Source organism: Mastigoproctus giganteus, chromosome 4 (assembly GCF_048544385.1).
Source record: "Mastigoproctus giganteus isolate SK-2022 chromosome 4, ASM4854438v1, whole genome shotgun sequence".
Taxonomy (NCBI): domain Eukaryota; kingdom Metazoa; phylum Arthropoda; class Arachnida; order Uropygi; family Thelyphonidae; genus Mastigoproctus; species Mastigoproctus giganteus.
The window spans coordinates 41,348,378-41,366,564 of NC_143578.1; the positions used below are offsets into that span (position 1 = coordinate 41,348,378).

At 33.5% G+C, this 18,187-nt stretch overlaps 1 protein-coding gene across 2 annotated transcripts in view; it reads right to left on the minus strand.

Annotated features, from left to right (window-relative positions):
• Nucleotides 1-18,187, minus strand: part of Als2 (Amyotrophic lateral sclerosis 2) — a 177,543-nt gene that overhangs the window by 94,562 nt on the left and 64,794 nt on the right. For both annotated transcript variants that reach the window (XM_090372668.1, XM_090372667.1), the window contains exons 8-10: nucleotides 16,963-17,128; nucleotides 14,302-14,430; nucleotides 10,772-10,900 (exon numbers count right to left, since the gene is read on the minus strand). In XM_090372668.1, the coding sequence (XP_090228794.1) occupies nucleotides 10,772-10,900; nucleotides 14,302-14,430; nucleotides 16,963-17,128 (424 nt within the window). The remainder of the gene's footprint in view (nucleotides 1-10,771; nucleotides 10,901-14,301; nucleotides 14,431-16,962; nucleotides 17,129-18,187) is intronic.

Consider the following 18,187-nt stretch of genomic DNA (forward strand, 5'->3'; position numbering starts at 1 on the left):
TAATGATGGATTTTAACTTTCCAGATGTTGACTGGAATTTGTGGGTTGGTCACTCACACACTAGCAAGACTTTTGTGGATTTCCTGGATGACTTTTTTTGTACAGCAGCATGTTATAGAGGCAAACAAGAGGAAGTAATATTCTTGATCTGGTTATCAGCAATGATTCTTCATACATTTAAGAATCTGCAGGTAAAAAACCCATTGGGTGGCAGCAATCAACAGTGTACTAATGGTATTTAATTAATGACATAGCTACTGTCAAGGGTAAAGGGAAATGCTTTTGTTTTCATAAGGGCAACTACAGTGGTCTCAGACAGTTTTTAAATACTGTGCAGTGGGAACCAGTAATGATGTTACCAACAGTGAATTCTAAATGGGAAGTATTCAGGGAAATAATCATAGAAACTACTAGGCTCGTCATACAAAGAAGAAATACTGTTTAAGGATTAGGCCTAAATGGATGTCAGTTGAACTACTGAGATGGGTGGCAGAGAAAAAAGTGCACGGAATGCATATAAATTATCAGGTGATGCAGAACCTATGGTAGATATAAATTAGTCTGTAATCAAGTCACAAAGGAAGTTAGGCAAGCTAAGTCAGATTATGAGAAGTCAATGGCAAAGAATGCAAATAAAAATAGCAGAGACTTCTATGTTTATATTAACAGTAGAAGAAAGGGGTTAAATCACATTGGGCCACTTGATGTCAATGGGTTAATTGACGACCCTGCTCAGGTTCCAGACAAACTGAATAGGTATTTTGCATCTCCATTCACACATGAGGAATTCTTTAGGGAAGGTGATGGCAGACACTTATCAAACTCTAATGAGGAGCTAAATGATTTTGTTATAACTGAAAGGAAAGTACAGGAGAATGTTGATGGTGGACATAAGAGGCACCTGGGATGGATGGAATCTATCCATTTCTATTAAGGAAGACATTAAAGGAGGTAAACAAGACCATAATTACGAGAGCATTCTTGGATTCAAGGGAGGTCCCTATGGACTGGACATATGCAAATGTGTCCCCAATTCATAAGGGGGGGGGAACCAAAAGGCAACATGGGTAATTACAGATCTGTTAGCTTAACATCTGTTCTAGGGAAAATAATGGAATCACTGATTAAAGGAGTAATTCAGAACCATATGGACAGGCATGCAATTATACTGCAATCACAGCAAGGATTTGTTAAGGAGCAGTCTTGTCTAGCCAGTCTGATAGGTTACTATGATGCAGTGGCCAAGGAACTGGATGCAAAGAATAATTTTGATATAATATACTTTGATTTCAGGAAGGCTTTTGATACTATTGCACATAAAAGACTGCTGTAGAACCTAAAGCAATGTGGCATTAAGGGCAGGTTATTGCTATGGATAAGGGAATTGGTTAAGTAGAAGAAGACAGTGAGTGGTTATCAATGGGCACTGCTTTTCGTGGACTAATGTTGCTAGTGGAGTTCTCCAGGCTTCAGTGCTGGGCCCATTGTTGTTTTCAATATTTATTAAATGATACTGAGAATGCATATTGGGCTTAATGTTTAAGATTGCAGTATTTTATTGTAGAATTTTTCTCAGCTTGGTCTGTGATTGTTAACAGGAGAAACTGTTTTTACAGGGATGGAGTACATTTAAATAGAAGGGTTGCAAGAATATATTCTGATGCATTGATAGGTGAGTCAGAAAACTGCATATGGTACAAAGGTTGGTAGGGTAGTTAATGACAGTAATCAGGGTGAGCTAATGCAACAGATTTGTGCCCTTCTCTGCACCCGTTCCAGCACATCCTTCCTAAAGTGAGACCTCCAGACCTGTCAAGATGCAGCCTAACCACAGACGTATACAAAGGAATAATCACTTCCTTATCTAGCAAAGTTTCTGTATTTCAATATCATTGACAAAAACCCTATATGCTGTCCTGGCAGCATGTCTGCACTACTCAGAGAATTTCATGTCTGGCTGCGCAATTAATCCCAGGTCTTTTTCATTCTCTACTACCCCGAGTTTAGTACCACACAGTTGATAAGTTACTCTAGCATTACTGCTACCCATATGTAGTACCTTTCATTGTCAATGTTAAACTTCAACTGCTATTTCTCAGCCCATTGACCAAATTTTCCTAGATCTTGTTAGCATTTAGCAGAGGCATATGATGCAAGAAAGCAAGCTTATGCAGCATCAGCCAAAAAAAAAAAAAAAACACAACACTCCCATTTCACCTCTCCATTCGTTCAAAATACCTGTCCAGCTGAACCTTAAATTTATTTAGGCTATCAGCTTCCACAACAAGGGATGGAAGTCTGTTGTGGAAGTTGATAGCCTAAATAAATTTAAGGCTCAGCTGGACAGGTATTTTGAACGAACGGAGGGGTGAAATGGGAGTGGTTTTTTTTTTTTTTTTTTTTGGCTGATGCTGCATAAGCTTGCTTTCTTGCATCATATGCCTCTGCTAATGCTAAATGCTAACAAGATCTAGGAAAATTTGATCAATGGGCTGAGAAATAGCAGTTGAAGTTTAACATTGACAATGAAAGGTTCTACATATGGGTAGCAGTAATGCTAGAGTAACTTATCAACTGTGTGGTACTAAACTCGGGGTAGTAGAGAATGAAAAAGACCTGGGATTAATTGCGCAGCCAGACATGAAATTCTCTGAGTAGTGCAGACATGCTGCCAGGACAGCATTTGGGGTTTTTGTCAATGATATTGAAATACAGAAACTTTGCTAGATAAGGAAGTGATTATTCCTTTGTATACAGCCATGGTTAGGCTGCATCTTGAGTACTGTATACAGGTCTGGAGGCCTCACTTTAGGAAGGATGTAGATCTGCTGGCACGGGTGCAGAGAAGGGCACAAAAGGGTGCTCTTACCTAGAAAGGCTTCAGTGTCTTGAGACTAGGCACCTGCAGAAAGATCTGATTGATGTATTTAAATCCTTGAATGGGAGTAAGCTGAATGTTAATGGCATTCTTCCACTTGCTGAGACTACACACAAGATGGGGCATAAATTCAAAATGACGAAGGATGGTTGTAGGACAGATTTACAGAAATTTGCTTTCAGCCAACAAGTGGCTGATTGTTGGAACAGGCTTCCATTTGTTGTGATGGTGGTGGATGGGTTGAATAAACTCAAGGAAGAACTAGAGAAATGCTTAGAGGGCATAGTTGGATGAACTGTGTAGATTTTATTTTTTTGATTGATACTATAATCAGCTTGCTTTTTTGCATCATATGCCATTACTACTACTACTATTATAGAAGTAAAATTACATTATACAATTATGAACAAACTTTTGAAAATAATTTCCTGTACATAGCGAAACAGAAAATCATCATGGAAAAGGATACAGGAAGTCATATCAGTACTGCACTAAACTTAGAACTATCTACGAAATAAATATTTTTAATTTGTGTTAGTTCATTAACTACCAAGCAACCCATTAACAGATATGTTATAACCTTGATGTGTCTATTACAGCTCCTGAGTTCCACTTTAGAATGCTTTCTGTAATCAATAACTTGTACAATATCTGCATGTTTTTTTGTATTATATTACATTATTATTTTGTTTGTTTAATGATATTTTAAAATTTGCATCAGAGAGCTGTAATTATTGCAATTCAATTTGTTGAGATTCCATCTTATGCTCACTGTTTAGTTGTAACTCATTCTCATCATTCACATTAGATGCAAAACTAATCTTAAAAAAAATTATTTTCCTTCTACCACTTTCACATTAAAGTTCTTCGAAACTTTTCTGTATTAAGCAATTTCAAAGTACCATATAACATAACAAAAAGGCACTATATGTGCCTTGTACCATTAAACAACAAACCAACAACAATAAAATAACAAAACTCGAGGTGGCAATTTTGCAAAAGTATTATTTTCTCTAACATAGAATACATTTTTTTTTTGTATCTATAATACAGGAAATTTTATTCTTTTTTTTTGCTTGAGGTAAATCAGTTTAACTTGGAACCTTTTCTTCCCCCCTTTATATTCAGTAAATGGTAATTCTGCCATACCATTTCTTATTTACATGTAAGACTGGATTTTGATACAAAAGTTCTCTCAAAATTTGTGTCCTTGGTTTCTGATTAGTGGTTGTGTTTGCAGTTGGCACTACTGCATCAGGTAAAAGGGCTAGTTGCTGTATATTCAGTTTGGAGTTGCATATTCACTTTAAAAGTGAGTGCAGTATTCTGAGAGTGAATGCTGCTGATTAGCATTTCTTACTTTTTTGCTGACAGCAGATATTAAGTATACAATTATGGAGTTCCCCAGGATTTGGTGCTGGGCCCATTGTTGTTTTGTGTATTCATCAATGATATTAACGAAGGTATATCAGGATTAATGTCCAAGTTTGCCGATGATAAAGGTTGGCAGGGTTGTTAACAATAGTATGCTACTCCAACTGGATCTAGACAAGTTGGACAAATGGGCTGAGAAGTGGCAACTGAAGTTTAACATTGACAAATGTAAAGTACTGCATATGGGTAGCAATAATCCAAGAGAAATGTACCAACTGTGTGGTACTACACTCGGGGAAGTGGAAAGTGAAAAAGATCTGGAAGTAATTGTGCAGTCAAATATGAAGTTTGCTGAGCAGTGCAGACGGGCTGCCAGGGCAGATCATGGAATCTTGTCAGTGATAGATAGGAATTTTGCTAGCAGGGACAGGGAGGTGATTATCCCGTTGTACAAGGCAATGGTTGGGCCACACCTAGAGTACTGCGTACAGGTCTGGAGGCCTCATTTTAGGAAGGATGTAGAGTTGCTAGAATGAATACAAAGAAGGGCAACAAGATTGGCGAGGGGAACAAAGGGGTGCTCTTACCAAGAAAGGCTTAAGTTCTGCAAATTGCAGTGCCTGGAGAGTAGGCACCTGCGAAGTGTCTGGGTAAGGTGTATAAGGCTTTGAATGGGTTGAGCAAGCTGAATGCTGATGGGATATAAGGCTTTGAATGGGTTGAGCAAGCTGAATGCTGATGGGATTCTTCCTCTTGCTCAGATTAAGAACCTGAGGGGGCATAGATTCAAATTGAGGAAAGACGGTTGTGAATGGATGTGTGGAAATTTGCCTTTAGCCAGTGGGTGGTTGATTAGTGGAACAGACTTCCATCTTTTGTTGTGGAAGTTAATAGCATAAATAAATTTAAGGCTGAGCTGGGCAAGCATTTGGAACGAATGGAGGGTTTTTTTTTTTTTTTGGCTGATGCTGCATAAGCTTGCTTTCTTGCATCGTATGCCTCTACTAATGCTAATTACGAATATGAGTTGAAGAATACTTATTCTTAAGACAGTAAGTACCAACTACTGCTGAAATGCAAGAAAAGGTACCACAAACATCTATTGGAGCATTTTAATCAATATGCATGTTCATAAAGAATAATAATAAATATGACAGTTACCTCAATATCCAAATAGATCTTTTTTCAATTTCCAACCAGCCCCAGAGATCTCAGATAACCCACGCACTAAAGAAGACTGACCATAGTTCCGTCAAAAATAAGCCTTATTTTAAAATGCGTAATCTTCTATTATTAAAACCCAAATCTCCTTCGAAGGGACCAAACTTTTTGTCAGACAATAAATCTTTGTAATTTTGTCAGACAAAGGTAATTTAGAAATTTAAATATTGGAAAGCAGTATGCATTGGAAATGAACATAATTAGGAACAATCTAAATTCTCCTCTAATTTTGAGTATCAAATTTTTTCAATATGCACAATATATAATTTCACTTTTATAAGATGTACATTATCCAACAAGACAAAAACCTAAATAACAAAAAAAAAAAAAAAAAAAAAAAACAAACCATTTCTCAAAAGTAAACCATGTTGCATTAGCGTATATAAGCATAGGAATTTAAATTCTTCTCACATTCACTGAGTTTGTCAAGACAAACCTGCGTCATAACTTCATGAATGTACAAGAAAAAATTCAACACTATTTCCTTAGTATTACATTCTTTATGAACCAAAAATATGAGATGAAAATCTCAATCTATCTCCCTTTTCTTAATTATAATAATAAAAATGAGAGTTAGCTCAACATCCAAATAGGAGATCTTTTATCTTATTCCCAGGATAAAATAAGATAAATTAAAATTACATTAAATTAAAAAGCACCGAATTTAAATAAATAAATAACCTAAACTACCTCAATATGCTCATACTTCCCGTACTTGAACCCTCCAAGCACTGGAACACACCGACATCAACCATCCCCAGACATCAGATAACCCATGCATGCACTAAAGACTGAGCACATTTTCATTAAAAATAAACCTTATTTTAAAATGTGTAAGTTTTTTTTTTTTTTTTTTGGTAGTTGTTGGCGCATCGGCTTCTGTGGCCATAATGCACCTCCCAAGGTTTTTGCAGTACTTTAATCCAAGCCCGAGGCGGGATTCGAACCTGCGACCTTTGGGTTGCTAGGCAGGCACTTTACCCACCCGGCTAGCCCAGTCGGCTTAAAATGTGTAAGCTTCTATTATTAAAACCCAAATCTCCTTCAAAGGGATCAAACTTTACATCTGTGAGACATTTTCACCAGAAGGATAATAATACTGAAATCTCAAATGTCCCCCCTCCCCACTAAATTTATTACATTGATATGAGAGATTGCCAATTGCACATGTGCTGCACAAAGGCCCACGAGTCCGAGATTATATAGAAATGACAAATGTTAATAGAATGTTCTCGAATATTCATTTCTATGGTCTCCGCTATAAGTAGTTTAGTAAAATTTTGCTGTATACTAAGAACCTTTGTTTCAAGAAATAAAAATGAATGGCCTTCATGTGTCACATGGAAAGAGTTCTGAGGCTCCTGACCTGTGAGCCCTAACTGTAGCTTCATGTTGTTTCAGTCTTATGGAAAGCATATTTTTTGAAGAACCTATATATAGCGCATTACAATCACCACATGAAATACAATAAATGATATCATTCTTTTCAACATGTATTATTTAATGCTGAAAAATTTTTAATTAAAGACTGAAGTTTATGGGTTAAGTTTAAATATACTTAAAAAGTATATTTAATTTCTTATGCCACTGTTTGATATAAGGAAGCAAAATAAAATATTTTTTAGAAATTGTATTATTGTGTGGTGTATTTTTTATTTTATTAACAGCCTGTAATTTAATATTTATTATGTTTAGGGGATAACCCCTATTTAAAAAACAATTTGTCAGTTCCTCATTTTCATTTATGGGTTAAGTTTAAATATACTTAAAAAGTATATTTAATTTCTTATGCCACTGTTTGATATAAGGAAGCAAAATAAAATATTTTTTAGAAATTGTATTATTGTGTGGTGTATTTTTTATTTTATTAACAGCCTGTAATTTAATATTTATTATGTTTAGGGGATAACCCCTATTTAAAAAACAATTTGTCAGTTCCTCATTTTCATTCCACAGGTCTACCTGGGTAGTTATATATTTATATGCATTCATAAACTGATTCAAAATAACCGACCACGAATGTAAAATAGTCCTACATTCGTGGGTTTTCTATATATTTTAAATTGAAGAGACCCATTAACTCTTGTTAGAGTGAAGTTTAGGAAATTAATTGAATTTTTGTTTGCATCCTCATATTCCAATGTAAATTTTAATCTACTATCTATATTATTTACTATTTGGAAAATATCAACTATTATTTTTTTTATCAGCTATAATTAAAATGTCATCAAGATACCTTCCGTAAAATTTTATGTTTGATAAAAAAAAAAAAAAAAGGGGTAATATGTAATTGTTCAATCCTATCGAGGTAAATCTCTGCAACTAGACCAATCAAACCCATAGGTAGGCCAAATATTTGTCTGTAGACTTTGTTTCGAAATGATATAAAATTTGCATGTCTTGGTTGCAGTGATTTACCTCAATAGGATTTACCCTGTCCCTACATAACCCGGCCTCATGGGCCTTTGTGCACATGTGCGATTGACAATAATCTCTCATATCAAAGTATAAATTTAGGGGAGGAACATTTGAGATTTCAGTATTATTATCCTTCTGGTGAAAATGTCTCACAGATGAAAAGTTCAGTCCCTTTGAAGGAGATTTGGATTTTAATAATAGAAGCTTACACATCTTAAAATAAGGTTTATTTTTGACGGAAATGTGCTCAGTCTTCTTTGGTGCATGCATGGGTTATCTGATGTCTGGGAATGGTTGATGTCAGCGTGTTCCGGTGCTTGGAGGGTTCACGTACGGGAAGTATGAGCATATCGAGGTATTTTAGGTTATTTATTTAAATTAAGTGCTTTTTAATTTAATGTAATTTATCTTATTTTATCCTGGAAATAAGATAAAAGAAGATCGCCTATTTGGATGTTGAGGTAACTCTCATATTTATTATTATAATTAAGAGAAGGGAGATAGATTGAGATTTTCATCTCATATTTTTGGTTCATAAAGAATGTAATACTAAGGAAATAGTGTTGAATTTTTTCTTGTACATTCATGAAGAAGTTATGACACAGGTTTACGTCTTGACAAACTCAGTGAATGTGAGAAGAATATTACTATGCTTATATACGCTAATGCAACATAGTTTACTTTTGAGAAATGGTTGTTTTTTTTTTTTTTTTTTTTGTTATTTAGGTTTTTGCCTTTTTGTTGGATAATGTGCATCTTATAAAAAGTGCAATTATATATTGTGCATATTGAAAAAAATTTGATACTCAAAATTAGAGGAGAATTTAGATTGTTCCTAATTATGTTCATTTCCAATGCATAATTGCTTTACAATATTTAAATTTCTAAATTACGTTTATTGTCTGACAAAATTACAAAGATATTTTTGGTTTTAATGCCAATTTGATTGACTGGCCATATTTAAGTAATGCTATTATTAAATAGGCCTCAGTAACCAAGTGGTCAGGAGCAGGAGTCATTAGTCAAGATGGTAGTTGTTGGCGCATCAGCTTCTGTGGCCATAATGCACCTTCCAAGGTTTTTGCAGTACTTTGATCCAAGCCAGAGGTGGGATTCGAACCTGCAACCTTTGGGTTGCTAAGCAGGTACTTTACCCACCCGGCTAGCCCGGTCGGCTGGGAAGAGCAGGAGCATATGCCCTTTGAGTAGACTAAATATTGATTCCTTGTGTTTATACACTTGCCTGGAATGAAACATTCCATGTAGATTTCCATCTTCCCAACTTCCATTGCATTGTGGTAATTCATTTGATAGTGTAAATGTATGCTCCAGGTTGTAAAAAAGTATATTGTATTTCAGTTGGTTTAAAAACTGAATGTCAACGTATGCACTTATGAGTATGGATTACATTTAGATTACTGGTTACTATTGGACTTAACCTGTGTTATGTGGAATTTTTCACAAAAAAAATCCTTTGGAAATAACTTGTTACTTAGAAAGGTTGCTTTGATGCTTTTCTTTATTTATTTCTAGTTTGTTTTTTTTTTTTTTTTTTTGGGTAGTTGTTGGCGCAGTGGCTTCTGTGGCCATAATGCACCTCCCAAGGTTTTTGCAGTACTTTGATCCAAGCCCGAGGCGGGATTCGAACCTGTGACCTTTGGGTTGCCAGGCAGGCACTTTACCCACCCGGCTAGCCCGGTCGGCATTTATTTCTAGTAATGTGCTGTTCTCATTCCACAGGGAAATATGTTTGACTTTGAGTGGGACTAGTTTAAGCATTTGGTTTTTCATGTGCATGTTATTCTTGTCAATCAGATGTTCTGGGCTTCTTTATCAGAACTTTTTGTGCATGATACATAAATAGACTTTTGTATTTCTGCAACATCTGGCTACATTGCTCTATACTGAGAGTGCTAAATCAATGCATCTGATGGCAAAAAAATAACTTGAGGATATAGTGATTATCAATATAATCTGCAAAGGTGATTAATTCAGGTGATTAATTACTTATGCATTTCTTTCTACTTATTTGTTTAACCTATGATAAATATTTCCTAAGAAAGACCTTCCTGTATGATGAATGAAATCTTCCTATATTGACTTGACCTATAATCTTCCTATATTGACTTGACCACCATTTTGTCAATTATTCTCCTGCTCAGATTGGATTTTGGAATTACTTGCCCATGCATAACTTACTCACCTAGTCCAGTAAGTTACCTGGATAGGCAAATTTAAATGTTCTGTCTCCATAGTGAATTTGGAAATCTGTACTTTTTTTGCTACTTACCATTGTGTGTGTGCATGCCAAGTATTTACTAACATACAATGGGAAATTATCTGAGAAAGTATCATATTTACTGTGGTGAATATGCTACTTTCTGTTGTACCCTTTGGAGTTAATGTATGAGGAATCTGTTATTTTCATGTGAAAATAAACTCTTATTTTCAGAGTTTATAATTATAACCAAAACTTTATTATTAAGGGCATTTTTTTTTTACATTTAGAAATACTAAGTTACTATTTCACTGTCACTGAATTTTCTAAAATTTTCCTTGAAAAGTATGTTGGGGTTTATTTTTATTTTTTTGTGTTAGATATCATTTTATAGCCAACTTATGCAAAAAGTATTGTTTTGTCACGGCCAAATATGTATTAACGAAAGTTGATCTTTCCCTCTGTTCATTACATGCACGATACAGTTGACTTGCAAAGTGCACTGGTATCTAGATTTTTATTTAGGGAAAAGAACTGGAATATAACTGCATGAGATAAATAAAGCTTTGGTCTACAACGTGTTTCATAATTCATTATTTGCTGCTAGGCCACTGCATCATTCAAAATAGATGAATCTGAATAAGTGCTTAATAAATGCTTACCTGGCTATGAACAAAGATGTCATTAAATAGAATGAACCAGTGAGATGAGAATCTTCCTGCTGATGACAGTTGTAAAGGATAAGAACGACTATCTCTTATAAATCTACGACTTAATGTGCGATATGAATCCTATAAAAAAAAATAAATGTTTTCAATGTAAAATTTTAATTTCTGCATATGTTATTGGAGGTTGGTAATACTCATGAATTAAATAAAGAATTATACAAAATGTACAATTTCAATACTATAATAGCAATACATAAAACAGAAAAAGTGTGAATAAATGTTTATAAGTTTAAATGATTAAATAAATTTATATTTATTTAATCATTTAAGAAAAGGAAAGTGTAACCTATAAACTATATAATTAATTTAATTAATCTGTAATTAAATATATTTATATTTATTTCCTTCTGTTAAATTCAGCACAGACATTAATACTGATGCTGCTAAAATTAGAACATCCATATGAAGGTAAAGTAATATAAAAAAAAATTTAATTATAAAGGGTTGGGAAGAGCTGGTCAAAAAAAGAAAAAATTAGGGTCCATGTATGTAAGAAATTTTAGTAAGGGAATGTTAAATGGAAATTTAGTAAGAGGTATATAACAATTAATATGTCAACATTTTTAGAAATAAAATACAGGCAACCCCCATATAACACGGTACTTATATAACACTGGTTTGCACTAACACGGTTAGATAATTTCTGTAAATCTTGCATAACAGGGTATTTTTGAGCTTTTGTGCAGGGGAAACCCTGCTATTACGTTGCATGTAATTTTTCAACCCCCGCTGTTGACTTGCTAGTCAAAAAAAATTGAGAAATCCTGTATTTTATTTTGTTGGGAAATCCCCATGTTATGTTCTGTGCTATTGAACTCTTACTTGTTGAACTGGTGGAAAAATCTAGATTTCAAAGTTTTATTACTATTGGATAGCCCACCAGGCCATCCAAAAGATTTCTGAAGTTTTGTTCCTACCACCACAGTTGTACTGGGTTAATACAACTTCTTTCATTCAGCCATTCGATCAAGGCATTATATCCACCTTTAAAACTCACTCCATCAGAAAATTGTTACAATGAATTTTGGAAAAAATTGATTCCAAATCTATTGAAGTAATGGAGGCATGGAAACATTTCTCAATTGTGGACTGTATCACAATCATAGCATTATCGCTGAAAGAAGTAAAACCATCAACGTTAAATGCATGTGTTAAAATGTATGGCCAGAGTCAATTCATTCAGGAAATATGATCAAACAGGCAGAAAACGGAATCGGTGCAATTGTAGAACTTGCGACGTCGGTAGGAAGGGAAGGTTTTGCTGATATGACTACTGAAGCCCTCGTGGGTAGCAAAGTTGATAGGATCGCCCCCCCCACACACACACACACCGGCTGGAAAAGACTAGTTCGAATCCCATTGATGAAGGGAGGAATTTTTATGGGTCTTTTTCACAACATGGCTGAGTTAGTCGGGCTCAAGCAAGGGTAGCACGGTTTTTTTCTCCTGGAAACTGTTTTTTTGTCCAGCAAAACAGAAAATTGATCTCAGGATGCACACAATTTACAGACAATATACACAGAGTAACACGGCCTCAGTCGTTGATGCTCCTAAAAAAAAACAAAAAAAGATATTATTGAAGACATTCAAGAATTACTGGTAGAAAAAGAAGCCAGCATAGCGGATTTGGTGCAAATGGCATCAGAGGTAAAATCAAATCAATTCAGATGATGAGATCGCAGATGAAAATTCTAAACTTCCAAATTTTACACTAAAAAGCATAGGGGAAGGCATAAAGTTAGCCGAGCAGTTAGAATCTTATTTTTTTTAATGCAGATTCTTGAATGAAAGGAGCCCAAAGTTTAAAAGGGAGCTTCAAAAATGCTTAGTTCTAAACAATGAAATTCACAAAGATTTATCAAGCAAAAGCAAACAAACCAAGTTTACTGATTTTTTAAAGAGAGCAGAAGATGCACGAAATCTATAATGGTGTATTTTTGTTAGCTTTTGGAATGTAACCCCACTTTTTGTACCTTTTCTTAGTCCCATATAACATGGTTTCGCACAACAAGACATTTTACAGGAACCTAATAACCGTGTTATACGAGGGTTACCTGTATAACCTATATGTACAGTAACAAGCATGGCACACACTTTCCAAGAATTAAGATTACTCATTTGGTTCCTTGGTCTAATATAACAACACTAAACATATAATCGAGATTTCTTGTAACCACATGTAGCTATCTTGAATGTGATCAAGAACCCAGTATAGGTTCTGAAAGATTATGCTTTTGAATAATTTTTTTTTTTTATCATGGACTAATGTAATTAATTTAAATTTAGTTCTTAACAATAAAGTTTTATTTGACACAGATGATCCAAGTTGTGCTTTGTTCATTTTTTAAATGAAAAAACACATTCTATATTATTTTGAAGAATAATAATAATTGTTAAAAAAAAATAGATATTCTATTTACATTTTCACAATTACATCTGTATTTTGAAATGTGAACAGAACATCAAATTCAAATTAAAAACAGAATATCAATTATCGAATTCAAAATGGAATATCAAACACTGGCTAAGCTAGTCCATTTTACATCAAGCCTATCTTCTATTGCAGTAATGGCTGAAATATGCATTTGAGGAGTTGTAAATTGCTTCTGAACTTCATGTATGAAATGCTTTTTTTTCCTTTTTTTTTTTTTTATTATGGATTGAGTATCTAAAAGTAAGTAGATGTAGAGATAACAATGCTCTCAGAAAATAAATCCATCCTCAGATAAATTATATATTCCAAATATATTTTTTAAGAGCAAGTAATTATAAGAATTAACCTAAAATATTTTAGACAAGTATAGGATCTAAATTATGATTTAGGTCCTTTAAACCCCTCCCCCTTACAAAATGTACTACTCAAGTGAAAAAAAAAAAAGATGAGAAAGCACACGTGGAAGTAGTCTTCCCACTTATCAAAAAAAAAAAAAAAACATTAGAATTACTGGTACAACCTTAAATTGCACATATTAGGTCAAACTAAAATTATATTTTTGCATTAATGCATGAAAACCCATATTTAAATAATTAAATTAAATTAAATTTAATTAATTTAATTGAATTATTAAATGAATTAATGATATCTAATGTATTACATTTCATGTGTTTATTAAAATGTTATATTCTAATGGCTTTCTTAAATAAAAGATGCTTTCAAAATAACAATCTCTGTACAAATGTTTACTTTTTTAGTATTATGTTGTTGTTTGTTTTATATCAATGTTTAAATAAAGTAAAGTAGAAATCATTACTTCCAAATGTCAGAAAAATGCAACAGAACTAATCTGAACAAATAAAATGGTTTTTAAAAATATAATAATATGATATTAAACCCTGAGAAGTTTGTTATAATGGGATTTTAACTTTATAACAAAATTAATACACATTTTTACTGACACACAAATTTACTGATATCCTATATTCCTGGAAAAAAAAAACAAAAAAAAAAAAAAGATTCAGCTTACCAATACTTTTTGTGGAACTGAATCCCAAAAAGCTTTAGTTCTCTCTGCTTGCTGTAGCTGCCTATTCAATACTTCTGAGAGCTGTTTCCATTTGTTAATCGATAGCTGTATATCTTTTCCATGCACATACTAAAAAAAAGAAGAAAAAAAAAGGGAAACAAAAGGTGTTAAATCTTTTACATTAATTACATAAATAAATTATTTAAATCCTTAGATACAGAGTGAAAAATCTCAAAAGAAATTCAAAACACGTATAAACTCAAAGTTGTCAGTAACCAATGCACAACTTAGGGGATACATTAATGTTAAAATTTTAATAAACTTAGAAGTATTTAAATATCAGTACATAAATCCTAAAAGAACAAAATCCAATCTTATCTTCTTTTCTGCTAAAAAGATTATGCTTATCAATAACACTTAGATTTCTGAACAATAAATTCTCTACTTTGATTAACCTTAACTACCAACATTTCTTGATGCATACTTATCACAGCTTTTGCTCATCTGCATCCAAAGCCAACAGTCTATCATTTAACAAGCAATCTCCTTTTCTTGTCTTAATCTGTCTGTACTACTATAAAGACAGATTAAGACAAGGCCATATTTCCCTAATAGCAACTTGCCAACTAACTATAAGCTCCCATATTTGATATCTTGACTCTGTGTCATATTCATCTAACCCCTAAGTGAACCACTGTCAAAAACTGTCTTTCAGACCAACCATTCAGAGTGTCTTGGCTTCCTCCAAACCTAACCTGCAATTGAATCCTACTCTGAAACATGCTCAGAACAAAAACTATCATGACACTGGATATTTAACCTCCTACATTCCACAATCAATCCCACTGATGCATCAGAATGTGTGCAGCATAGGAATAACATACAGATCTCTTTACTGGCCAAACTGACATTCTCCTGAATATTGAAATGTGGCTTGAGCCAGAACAACAATGCATCCTTGTCACCCCTCTTACTGGATTGATTTGCATTTTAATTGAGGACTGAAAAAATTAAGAAAGGGGAAGGAGTCACCATTTTCATTAAAGAATTGGATAATCTGACCGTGCAAACCTCAGGTGGAATATGGAAACAAGAAGTGGTTACAGGTATTCCCAAAGGTGGAGTCTCATTGAAGATGCTGTTTACTGCAATAATTGCACCATTATTGAAGAAAAGCCAACATCTGAACTATACCTACAACCTTAAAACTTAACTCCCATCACTGAGAATGCAAGCCTTCCCAGATCACAATGCCAATGAATGGAGCCATGTGTCATCTACCCACCTGTCTTGGGCAGTTCAGCCTGGGAATCAACCCATCTATATCTGCCTCAATGATCTTTTTACTAAAGCTTTTTTCATTAGTGATTTTGCCAACTCGTAACAGCACCCAAATTCCTCAGATTACAGCCCATTCAGTTTTAGGTGTTATATTCAATTAACAACTGTGATTCTACCTGCATATTGAAAAGCTTTCTTTCCATACCACAGGACTCTGATAGCAAAGCAAGATCTGCAACTTATTAATGATTATGCAATAATAAAGAAATATATCATGATGATATACTACCTATCACTATTATATAGTGCTGAAATATGGGCAACAGCAGCCCCATGACAATAAAGTCACTTTTGGCAAATGAGCTCCAGTTATTAAAAAGAACAAACTGGAAATCAGTGCACCCATTAAAGAGTAAACTATATTGCTGACAATGTTTATAGATATTCGGTAGATGCTTCAACTCATAAAAACACAGCAGCAGCTCATTAGGGTGGCAAAATCTGTGTTACTGACATAATCTGTCAGTAACACAGGATTGTGTTACTGCCCCTCCAGGATTGTGCTCAATACCAACGCAGGAAACCACCACAACCCACTTAGAACAGTTCATGGTAGACCATTTCCTGTATAAAGCTGCATATTGTGCAAAGTCTAGTAACTCCTGAAGAATTTATCTTCTTTATTTCATAAAGAAGATAAATTTAATTGTTTTTTTTAACTTGTTCAATATCAACTAATCCTATGTCTTAATTAACTTGAAAAAAATTACCTTATTTATTTATTAATTTTTAAGATTATATACAAGTCAACTTAATGTACACGTTGTTAGTTTTCAATCTGTCTTGTGAACCACCGGCACTGCTATGCTTATTGCAATCACCATGTATATACTGCAATAAAGTCTGTCTATCTCTTTCTCTTTTCCCCCTCCCTTTTTACTATGTGGTCTTGTATCCATGCATAGTGACAATGCAATGCATTGGCAACACATCAGTAGTGAAACCTTGTCAACTCATTACAAATAGTGTGAGATATGTGAACAACAATGAGAAGTGTAAGTGAGCGTCACATACAAAATGCTTTAATTGAAAACAAATACAATGAATATATCGATGTTCAAAGTTAATGAATTAATTTCAACATTGCAAAGAAGTAGTTTTTAGTAAGTATAATACTTACACATAACACTTTCAGTAGATGATCATTCTGCACATTGAAGAGGATTTTCTCTTTTAATAATTCAGTTCATGAATATGCTTATTGGAAACTTAATCTTACATTTATCCACAGTAGCAGAGTACTAAAGATTTTTATGGCCTTTCATGTGTGGGATCACTATAACAAAAGTACTATATGGGCAAAACAGCATACTTACTTACCTTAAAATTAACGGAGTTCATTCTTGTTAATAAACATACATAGTCTTTTATCCTTCTTATAGGAATGTATAATAGGTAGTGAACCATATCAGCTGTTCCTTTTGTTTCTACAGCTGCTTCTCCAAGAATATCTCTTGACACAGTTTTGACAGTTAGAGGACTGAGGCTAAAACAAAGCAAAATATATATATATATATATATATATATATATCCAAGTATAACAAAGCAAATATTAAATGTTATAATAAATATAAATATTATAATAAATATTAAGTAGTAACATAACCAACTAATGCCATCTAGGACGATTAAACATTACATCGGTCTGTATGAATATGAGCTAATTTAATAATGGTAAGAGTTTTTTAAAAGTAAAATATGATATACTAGCTTATCAGGAAAACCAATAACCATGGCGGGTACCCAACGTGACCTGGAAAAAATCAATCTATGCCATGACATAAGCAATAAATATATATAAAAATACCATTAAAATGTTAGTTATGGCATTAAGATACATTGCAAGGGACTTTTTCGAGGGCTAACCCTTACAATGTATCAACCATAATTAACGAGCTATCCGTTTCTGTAGTCATCGTCCAGCATAACTATGTCCTAATTAACGTAAAATAGTATTAAGTTAGAGCCAAATGTATAAATTTTGTAGTAGTTAGAGCCAAAAGTATAAAATTTGTAGTAAGTTAGAGCCAAATAGTAGTAATAAAATTTGTTAATTAATCCCAAATTTAGCAGTTAACTGGCAAGATGACTGTTAGCCCGACGGATAGACAAAATATTAAATTAAATTAAAATTATAGAAAGAGCTATAATTATTGTTAGGCATATGTGCGTAGTTGATAGTAAAACTCTTAAAACTCTTACCATTATTAAATTAGCTCATATATATATATATATATATATATATATATACATACACACATATATATACACACACACACACACACACACACACACTGATGCATCAATGCATTTTTAAAATAAATTTAAAATTGTTTAAATAATGTATGATTATCAAATTAAACACTGACTGAAATCTAGTTTGTGCCTCCTTGCACTCCCAAACATCTTTATTTTAAAAGAAAGCACCAGTTTAGTTAATTCATATGTTTGTCAATAGCAACTTAAACATATGATGCCACAGTGCATTCATTCCAAATAGTGACAGATGAATTTTAATAGCCTGCCTTCAGCAGAATTCTGTTGG